Source organism: Anomaloglossus baeobatrachus, chromosome 10, assembly GCF_048569485.1.
Source record: "Anomaloglossus baeobatrachus isolate aAnoBae1 chromosome 10, aAnoBae1.hap1, whole genome shotgun sequence".
Lineage (NCBI taxonomy): Eukaryota > Metazoa > Chordata > Amphibia > Anura > Aromobatidae > Anomaloglossus > Anomaloglossus baeobatrachus.
In genome coordinates this window covers 157,449,517-157,460,087 of record NC_134362.1, presented here as the reverse complement: position 1 = coordinate 157,460,087, position 10,571 = coordinate 157,449,517, and the positions used below count along the sequence as shown (strand labels likewise).

At 48.3% G+C, this 10,571-nt stretch overlaps 1 protein-coding gene across 1 annotated transcript in view; it reads right to left on the bottom strand.

The window, feature by feature from the left end:
* Positions 1-3,673: 3,673 nt before the first annotated feature.
* The window catches only part of BRD7 (bromodomain containing 7), a 161,801-nt gene continuing 154,903 nt past the window's right edge, over positions 3,674-10,571 (bottom strand). Inside the window, exons 14-16 of the mRNA XM_075325740.1 lie at positions 4,430-4,573; positions 3,926-4,069; positions 3,674-3,824 (exon numbers count right to left, since the gene is read on the bottom strand). Coding sequence (XP_075181855.1) covers positions 3,763-3,824; positions 3,926-4,069; positions 4,430-4,573 — 350 coding nt within the window. The 3' untranslated portion in view covers positions 3,674-3,762. The remainder of the gene's footprint in view (positions 3,825-3,925; positions 4,070-4,429; positions 4,574-10,571) is intronic.

Sequence of the window (10,571 nt, the reverse complement as noted above, 5' to 3'; positions counted from 1 at the left end):
GTGGGAGAACTTGCACAATTGGTGGCCGACTAAGTACTCCCCCCCCCCCCACTGTAATAATGTATTATGTACGGGCTGGTGATATTGTCCTAAGACTGTGCATAGGCTGCGGTCATAGTATAGAAGTTCACTTGATGGTAAATTCAGAAAGGCTCAATAAAAGTGGCTTTTCTTGGACATTTAGGACATGTATAAGTGTCTAATCAGTGTGGGTGCCACTGCTGGAATTGGAGAAGGGGCCACATACACAGCTCACTGCAAATCCATAGTGCCGCAAATCAAGTCAAAGGGGCTGCGTCCAAGAAATATATGTCTGTTAATGATTAGCGAGTTTCGAAATACTCGGTTTCGCGATACTCGTAACGAGTACTGTGTAATACTCGCGTATTCGTTCCGAATAGCATGTGCAATGCAAGTCAATGGGGAATACTCGCAATGTAACGAGCAACCCGAATTCAATACTATTCGTGTGAGTAGTGAATAGTGCGGCATTCGAGTTACTCATTATATTGCGAGTATTCCCTATAGACTTGCATTGAACACACTATTCGGAATGCATATGCGAGTATTAGACAGTACTTATGAGTATCGCGATTCCGAGTATTTCGAAACTCGCTCATCTTTAGTAGCCGCTTGATGGGAACCCTGCAAATTTGCTCCAACTTGACAGGATCCCTGGCTTCTTTCTTGATTAGCCGGCAGGTGCTTTGTCCTCATTATAGCATGATGCATCTCCATGCTAGATCGACTAGCCGAAGAAAAACTGCAGCCGCCATCATGTAAATGGTAGTGCGCACAGGGCTACCATTCAGCGGCCACAGATCACCGATGAGGCTGCTGGAGGCGGGCAATATGAGTAAATTGAACTGGCAGCTCTAGATGTTCAGTCCCAGTGCTGGGCCAATGTATTCATGGTATATGTTGTGGTTAAGTAATGAAGGGCCCGGATGAGTCTCTGTAATGAATATCAGAATTTAAAAAACTAAAGTTGCACACGCCTCTTAATGAATGCGGTGAATTTACAACTAATGTATGTCACCACAAGAAATGTTTCTCCAGCTAGGAAATCAGGATGAACTTACAGGGCAGCCACTGATCAAAACTAACAAAGCTCTGATCCAAAACATTGATGAAAAAAAAAGGGAATTTTGTTTACTTACCGTAAATTCCTTTTCTTCTAGCTCCATATTTTTTAGATCGGAGAAAAATCACCGACCTCTGTGATAATTAATCCATGTATAACGGTTTCAATCACTCACCTATAACTGAAGAGTTTCCCTCTAAGTGTCCACATCATGTCAGAATATACCGTATTTTTTGGACTATAAGATGCACTTTTTTCCCCCCCAAATTTTGGGGAAAAGTGGGGGGTGCATCTTATAGTCTGATGGCTGCGGGGAACGGGGGTGCAGTGGTGGTGGAGTGGGTCATCAGAGGCAGCGCCTACCATGACCACGTGTTACCAAGCGCAGCATCGCTTCCACGTGTGCTGCTGGCTGGTCACTGGTGAGATCTGCCTGTGTGACAGCTCTCCAGCAACCCGTGTAGCGACGCTCCAGCGATCCCTGCCAGGTCAGGTTGCTGGTGCGATCGCTGGAGCGTCGCTTAGTGTGACGGTACCTTTAATCTACACTGTGTTCCAAATTATTATGCAAAAAGAGTTTAGGAGTGATAAGGTTAGAAATTTTTTGTTTGTCATTTAAACTCATTGATGGTGATGTGTGTCAGGGCTCTTTATATCACTGAAAGCAATTGCAGAGACCTGTGCAAATTAGTTTGGAAGGTGTGTACAAATAAAGGCAAGACTACTTAAGAAGGCTGTTCCACATTATTAAGCAGCTTACATTTTTTGTCAAAATGGGAAAGAAAAAGGATGTGTCGGCTGCTGAGAAGCAACAAATTGTGGAGTATTTAGGTCAAGGCATGACTACAATCAACATTGCCAAGACACTTCATCATGATCATCGCACAATCAAGAAGTATGTAGCTGATTCACAGCACACACGTGTGCGTGCTGATAAGGAGAAATTGAGGACTTTCCAACAGGCAATTGCGTCAGGTTAAAAGAGCAGCTGCTAAAATGCCTTGTCATAGCAGCAGACAAGTTTTTGAAGCTGCTGGTGCCTCCAACATCCCCCGAACAACAAGATGCTGGGTCCTTCAGAGGTTTGCTGCTGTGCGTAAGCCATCCTGTTGACCACCTCTATCCACTGCATACGAGCAGAAACTGATGAGGGCCGTGCAACGCTCGATGGTCCAGATGGATGGAGTGGAGGATGGCTGGTTGATGGACACCCCATGAAAACACGGCTAAGGCGCCAACAAGGAGGAGGTGGAGTAATGTTTTGGGCTGGAATCATGGGGAGAGATTGTCAGCCCCTTTAGGATCCCTGAAGAGGTAAAGATGAACTCCATAATCTATGTGGAGTTTCTAAAACAGCACTTCCTGCCATGGTTCAGGAGGAAGAACCGTGCATTCCGCAGCAAGATCATTTTCATGCTGCAAATAACACATCTGCATCTCTGGCTGCTATGGGCATAAAAGAGGACAAACTTATGGTGTGGCCTCCCTCTCCCCCTGACCTCAACACCATTGAGAACCTCTGGAGCATCATCAAAAGGAGTGTCTATGATGGCGGGAGGCAGTTCACATCTAAGCAACAGCTCTGGGAGGGTATTCTGCCCACATGCAAAACAATTGAAGCAGAAACCATCCAAAAACTGACAAATTCAATGGACGAGAAAGTTCAGAAGCTGCTTTCAAACAAGGGGTCCTATGTGTAAATGTAACATCACCTAGAATTAAGTTTTGACTTGAAAACTGTTTGATTTCATTTTGTAATAAGCTGATAATGCTTATAATTTCACAATTGACCATTTTGTTTTTCAAAATAAAAATAAATAAGGTTGAAAACTCTGCTGTGCATAATAATTTGGAACATGCATTTTGAGTGTTTATTATTTTTAAAAATATACTGTTTTCATAGGCAGTTTGTTCAAAAACATTTCAATTATACTCGAATAGTAGATGACTGGAAAATAACAATGACTTCAATAGATAAAGTTAATTTAGGAAAATATGAAAAAATATTTTTTGCATAATAATTTGGAACACAGTGTATTGCAGATCCTGTTTACAAGTTTTCTCTGTATTGAATAGCATAGACAATATTATTCTTTATGGTTAAAAAAAACAAACGAACAAGAGGAGTATCTCCCCAACCTACGACCCTATCCAGCTCCTGAAGAATGCACAAAATGTATCTACTGGGTCCATTTTGGCAAAGTCAGAGAAAGTTCTAGCTTAATATATAGTGTGATGCAAAGGGCTGTGATGAACTCACAATACAGGTAAGGCTCAGTTTTAACATTTATACGGTTCTGCGTTGAGCATTGTATCTAGGTTTCTCCCATTCGGTATAAGGAGGGAGTCGCTTTGGTTCTATCGGTGTCCTTTTTTTTTCTCCTCAAGGCAGACAAGAGACTGAGCTATTGCATCCACTTATACTGCTGGAAAGAGACAGGGATTGAGTGGAGCTCAAAGTGACCCATTATAGTGAATGGGGGTAGATTCAATCTCCTCAAGGAGCACAGGATAAATGGACAATGAACCAAATTTGTGCAAAAATGTTATAGGTCCCATTTTTTTTACCCAGAAAAACTTAAGACAGAATTTATCAAAACCATGAACCTGTGTTTATTGGTATTAAAAGATAAAAAGGTACATATTAATTTACAAGTCTTTGTAGATTTTCTCCAGCTTTACGTCCCCATTGGTGGGCACTCGTTTCCAGTGCTACAAAGCACAGTGCCATCTTGAGGGCCTGTTGAGAAAAGGTAAAATGTACGTATTGGGAGACTTAAGTGGATAAGTGTTAAAAAATATCTAACACTTTTAGGACAGCCGTATATTGTGTTGCTGTACCTGCTGTCAGATCCACCGCCATCTCTTCGGGGTCGATGTAAGGGGCGACTATGCCCATTGCCTTCCGGATGCCGTGAACACTAACAATGTCTCCCGGGTGCACCTGCTGGGCTAAAGCCTTCAGGTTTTCATGAACCTTTTCAGCTGTTAACAAAAACAAAGTGTGAAGATGTGATTACATTTACTAAACCTGATAGTCCTTGGCCCGGTGCGTTGTCCTAGCCTCATTCTACTTATGATGGCTCAAAAGGTAACACGTCGTCGTCATAAAGGTAAAATTGCACAGGCAATTATGCTAATTTAGAGCAAAAAAAAAAAAAAATATCAGTATGTGATTCCAACTTATGGGTGACCTACTACACTCATGTAATGTACACTTTTTTTTTTTTTACTTTACTCTTGAATGCAAATTTCCAAGATTCCTAAGAGATCACTTTTGCTTCAACAGAGTCACTTTAAGCCATTTCAAGACATTTTTACAGGCATTTCAATCTTAAAACTTACCGATCTGGAGTTCCTTGGTTGATGGTGCAAGCAGACACACCATGTTAAGAGGCGGCTTTGTACTCAGACGATCATTTTGCACCTCCTGAAGTTCCCGTAACAAAACTGTGGTTTCATCAAGTTTCTTCTGAAACGTTTCTGCTTCTGCAAATATATTTCACCAATACAAAAAAGTTTAGTCAGTTATAACGCCCAAAGTTCAAGAAAACTAGCGAAGCACTGGGACATCGTTCACTATCAAAGAAGGGAATTTTGTTTACTTACCGTAAATTCCTTTTCTTCTAGCTCCTATTGGGAGACCCAGACAATTGGGTGTATAGCTTCTGCCTCCGGAGGCCACACAAAGTATTACACTTTAAAAAGTGTAACCCCTCCCCTCTGCCTATACACCCTCCCGTGCATCACGGGCTCCTCAGTTTTGGTGCAAAAGCAGGAAGGAGGTAAACTTATAAATTGGTCTAAGGTAAATTCAATCCGAAGGATGTTCGGAGAACTGAACCATGAACCAAAAGAACAATTCAACATGAACAACATGTGTACACAAAAGAACAAACAGCCCGAAGGGAACAGAGGCGGGTGCTGGGTCTCCCAATAGGAGCTAGAAGAAAAGGAATTTACGGTAAGTAAACAAAATTCCCTTCTTCTTTGTCGCTCCATTGGGAGACCCAGACAATTGGGACGTCCAAAAGCAGTCCCTGGGTGGGTAAAAGAATACCCCGATAAAAAGAGCCGAAAACGGCCCCCTCTTACAGGTGGGCAACCGCCGCCTGAAGGGCTCGCCTACCTAGACTGGCATCTGCCGAAGCATAGGTATGCACCTGATAGTGTTTTGTGAAAGTGTGCAGACTAGACCAGGTAGCCGCCTGACACACCTGCTGAGCCGTAGCCCGGTGCCGCAATGCCCAGGACGCACCCACGGCTCTGGTAGAATGGGCTTTCAGCCCTGAAGGAATCGGAAGCCCAGAAGAACGGTAGGCTTCAAAAATCTGTTCCTTGATCCACCGAGCCAAGGTTGACCTGGAAGCCTGCGACCCCTTACGCTGGCCAGCGACAAGGACAAAGAGCGCATCAGAACGGCGCAGTGGCGCCGTGCGAGACACGTAGAGCCGGAGTGCTCTCACTAGATCTAACAAGTGCAAATCCTTTTCACATTGGTGAACTGGATGAGGGCAAAATGAAGGGAAGGAGATATCCTGATTGAGATGAAACGGGGATACCACCTTAGGAAGGAATTCCGGGACCGGACGCAGAACCACCTTATCCTGGTGAAAAACCAGGAAGGGGGCTTTGCATGACAGCGCTGCAAGCTCCGACACTCTACGGAGCGATGTAACTGCCACTAGAAAAGCCACCTTCTGCGAAAGACGTGATAGAGAGACATCCCGCAGTGGCTCGAAAAGTGGTTTCTGAAGAGCCCTTAGAACCCTGTTAAGATCCCAGGGTTCCAGCGGCCGCTTGTAAGGTGGGACTATGTGGCAAACTCCCTGCAGGAACATGCGGACCTGCGGAAGCCTGGCTAGACGTTTTTGAAAAAACACGGAAGGCGCCGATACTTGTCCCTTGAGAGAGCCGAGAGACAAACCCTTGTCCATTCCAGATTGAAGGAAGGAAAGAAAAGTGGGTAAGGCAAACGGCCAGGGGGTAAAACCCTTATCAGAGCACCAGGATAAGAAGATCCTCCAAGCCCTGTGATAGATCTTGGCGGACGTTGGTTTCCTGGCCTGTCTCATGGTGGCAATGACATCTTGAGATAACCCTGAGGACGCTAGGAGCCAGGACTCAATGGCCACACAGTCAGGTTGAGGGCCGCAGAATTCAGATGGAAAAATGGCCCTTGAGACAGCAAGTCTGGTCGGTCTGGGAGTGCCCACGGTTGACCCACCGTGAGGTGCCACAGATCCGGGTACCACGACCTCCTCGGCCAGTCTGGAGCGACGAGGATGGCGCGGCGGCAGTCGGACCTGATCTTGCGTAACACTCTGGGCAGCATTGCCAGAGGAGGAAATACATAAGGCAGTCGAAACTGCGACCAATCCTGAACTAATGCGTCTGCCGCCAGAGCTCTGTGATCCTGAGACCGTGCCATGAATGCCGGGACTTTGTTGTTGTGCCGAGACGCCATGAGATCGACGTCCGGCGTTCCCCAGCGGCAACAGATCTCTTGAAACACGTCCGGGTGAAGAGACCATTCCCCTGCGTCCATGCCCTGGCGACTGAGAAAGTCTGCTTCCCAGTTTTCTACGCCCGGGATGTGAACTGCGGAGATGGTGGAGGCTGTGGTCTCCGCCCACAGCAGAATCCGCCGGACTTCTTGGAAGGCTTGACGGCTGCGCGTGCCGCCCTGGTGGTTGATGTACGCGACCGCCGTGGCGTTGTCCGACTGTATGCGGATCTGCCTGCCCTCCAGCCACCGATGGAACGCCTTTAGGGCTAGATACACTGCCCTTATCTCCAGAACATTGATCTGAAGGGAGGACTCTGTCGGAGTCCAGGTTCCCTGAGCCCTGTGGTGGAGAAAAACCGCTCCCCACCCCGACAGACTCGCGTCCGTCGTGACCACAGCCCAGGATGGGGGCAGGAAGGATTTTCCCTTCGACAGAGAAGTGGGAAGAAGCCACCACTGAAGAGAAGTTTTGGCTGCCAGAGAAAGAGAGACGTTCCTGTCTAGGGACGTCGACCTCCTGTCCCATTTGCGGAGAATGTCCCATTGGAGTGGACGCAGATGAAACTGCACAAAGGGGACTGCCTCCATTGCTGCCACCATCTTCCCCAGGAAGTGCATAAGGCGCCTCAAAGGGTGTGACTGTGCTCGAAGAAGAGAGTGCACCCCTGTCTGCAGCGAACGCTGTTTGTCCAGCGGTAGCTTGACTATCGCTGAGAGAGTATGAAACTCCATCCCGAGGTAAGTCAGTGATTGGGTCGGAGTCAATTTTGACTTTGGGAAATTGATGATCCACCCGAACCTCTGGAGAGTCTCCAGAGCAACGGTCAGGCTGTGTTGACATGCCACCCGGGAGGGTGCCTTGACTAGGAGATCGTCCAAGTAAGGGATCACCGAGTGGCCCTGAGAGTGTAGGACTGCCACAACGGATGCCATGACCTTGGTGAAGACCCGTGGGGCTGTCGCCAGGCCGAAAGGCAGTGCCACAAACTGAAGGTGTTCGTCCCCGATGGCGAAACGCAGGAAGCGTTGATGCTCGGGTGCGATCAGCACGTGGAGATAAGCATCTTTGATGTCGATCGATGCTAGGAAGTCTCCTTGGGACATCGAAGCGATGACAGAGCGGAGAGATTCCATGCGAAACCGTCTGGTTCTCACATGTCTGTTGAGCAATTTGAGGTCCAAAACGGGATGGAATGATCCGTCCTTTTTTGGCACCACGAACAAGTTGGAGTAAAAACCGCGACCACGTTCCAGAAGGGGAACGGGGATCACAACTCCTTCTGTCTTCAGAGTGTTCACCGCCTGAAAAAGTGCATCGGTTCGCTCGGGGGGCGGAGATGTTCTGAAGAAACGAGTCGGAGGACGAGAGCTGAACTCTATCCTGTAACCGTGAGACAGAATGTCTCTCACCCATCGGTCTTGGACATGTGGCCACCAGGCGTCGCCAAAGCGGGAGAGCCTGCCACCGACCGAGGATGCAGTTTGGGGAGGCCGAAAGTCATGAGGAGGCCGCCTTGGATACGGTGCCTCCGGCGGTCTTTGGAGGACGTGACTTAGACCGCCATGCAGAAGAGTTCCTCTGGCTCTTCTGTGGCCTGTTGGACGAGGAGGATTGGGATCTGGCTGAGGGCCGAAAGGACCGAAACCTCGCTTGAATTTTCCGTTGCTGAGGTCTGTTTGGTTTGGACTGGGGTAAGGACGAGTCCTTTCCTTTGGATTGCTTAATAATTTCATCCAATCGCTCGCCAAACAAACGGTCGCCAGAAAATGGCAAACCGGTTAAGAACTTCTTGGAAGCAGAGTCTGCCTTCCATTCGCGTAACCACATGGCCCTGCGGACTGCCACCGAATTGGCGGATGCTACCGCTGTACGGCTGGCAGAGTCCAGGACGGCATTCATGGCGTAGGATGAAAATACCGACGCCTGAGAAGTCAAAGACGCTACGTGCGGAGCAGAGGTACGTGTGACCGCATTAATCTCAGACAGACAAGCTGAGATAGCTTGGAGTGCCCACACGGCTGCAAAGGCCGGGGCAAAAGACGCGCCTGTGGCTTCATAGATGGATTTCATTAGGAGCTCTATCTGCCTGTCAGTGGCATCCTTGAGCGATGAACCGTCAGCCACTGATACTACAGATCTAGCCGCCAGTCTAAAGACTGGAGGATCCACCTTGGGACATTGAGCCCAACCCTTAACTACGTCAGAGGGGAAGGGGTAACGTGTGTCATTAAGGCGCTTAGTTAAGCGCTTGTCCGGAAAAGCTCTGTGCTTCTGGACAGCATCTCTGAAGTTAGAGTGATCGAAAAAAGCACTCCGTGTACGTTTGGGAAACCTAAACTGGTGTTTCTCCTGCTGTGAAGCCGACTCCTCTACAGGTGGAGTTGGGGGAGAAAGATCTAGCACCTGGTTGATGGACGCTATAAGGTCATTTACTATGGCGTCCCCTTCAGGTGTATCAAGATTGAGAGCAACGTCAGGGTCAGAGCCCTGGGCTGCGACCTCCGCTTCATCCTCCAGAGAGTCCTCAAGCTGAGACCCCGAACAGCGTGATGAAGTCGGGGAAGATTCCCAGCGAGCCCGCTTAGCCGGTCTGGGACTGCGGTCCGTGCCGGAGTCCTCCACGTGATACCTAGGGGCCACCCCGGGAGCACGCTGCGGCGCAGACCGAGAGGGGCCTGGGGGCAATGATCCCGCAGTGCCCGGGGCCTGTGTAAGGGCCGGTCTGGACTGCAAGGCTTCTAGTATCTTAGCAGACCATTTGTCCATAGACTGAGCCATGGATTGTGAAAGTGACTCAGAGAGTTTCTCAGCTAAAACTGCAAACTCTGTCCCTGCCACCTGGACAGGGGAAGCCGGTGGCTCTACCTGAGCCGAGGGTCCCACCAGTGCCCGAGGCTCCGGCTGAGCGAGTGCCACAGGGGCCGAGCATTGCTCACAGTGAGGGTAGGTGGAACCTGCAGGTAGCATAGCCGCACAAGAGGTACAGGTTGCAAAATAACCCTGTGGCTTGGCACCCTTGCTCCTTGTGAACGACATGCTGTTGTCTCCTAGGAGAGTGATCACTGAGGGTATATAGCCAAAAGCAAAACAATGCGGCCGAACAGAGAAAATGTATGCAAATTATATATTATATATATTATATATATATATATATATATATATATATATATATATATATATATATATATATATATATATATATATATATCTATCTATCTATATATATATATATATATACACACTTCGGCACCCTTGGGGGACCAGCACCGGATGACCGGTGTGGCTTACCGACCGCCCGAAGCGGTGTGTGTCCACCAGATTCCCTGCCTTGGGTCTCCCAGAGCTGCAGCCAGAAGTCCTCCACCGGCAGAATGTGTTTAAAACATGCATTGTTGACCTTAGGGAGATCAACATATCCACTGCGGAGACACCATCACGTGTTTCTCAACGCAGGGATTCTAGAGCATTGCCCCCTGGGAAGTATGCAAATAAGAAAGCTGCGGAGACACCATCACGTGTTTCTCAACGCTGCCAGGAAACGAGCCAGGTCTTTCACCGGGAAGGAACAACCACGGGAAGGGCAGTCTCCAGTCAAGGAGACCACCTATACCAAACATGGTATCCATCCACAGACAGCCGTTTCGGGGTATTTGCCCCTCATCAGTGTGGAGTAGGAATCTGGCTAGTGGGGGCAATGCCTAGTAAAGCCCCGAAACGGCTGTCTGTGGATGGATACCATGTTTGGTATAGGTGGTCTCCTTGACTGGAGACTGCCCTTCCCGTGGTTGTTCCTTCCCGGTGAAAGACCTGGCTAGTTTCCTGGCAGCGTTGAGAAACACGTGATGGTGTCTCCGCAGCTTTCTTATTTGCATACTTCCCAGGGGGCAATGCTCTAGAATCCCTGCGTTGAGAAACACGTGATGGTGTCTCCGCAGTGGATATGTTGATCTCCCTAAGGTCAACAATGCTTTCTTAAG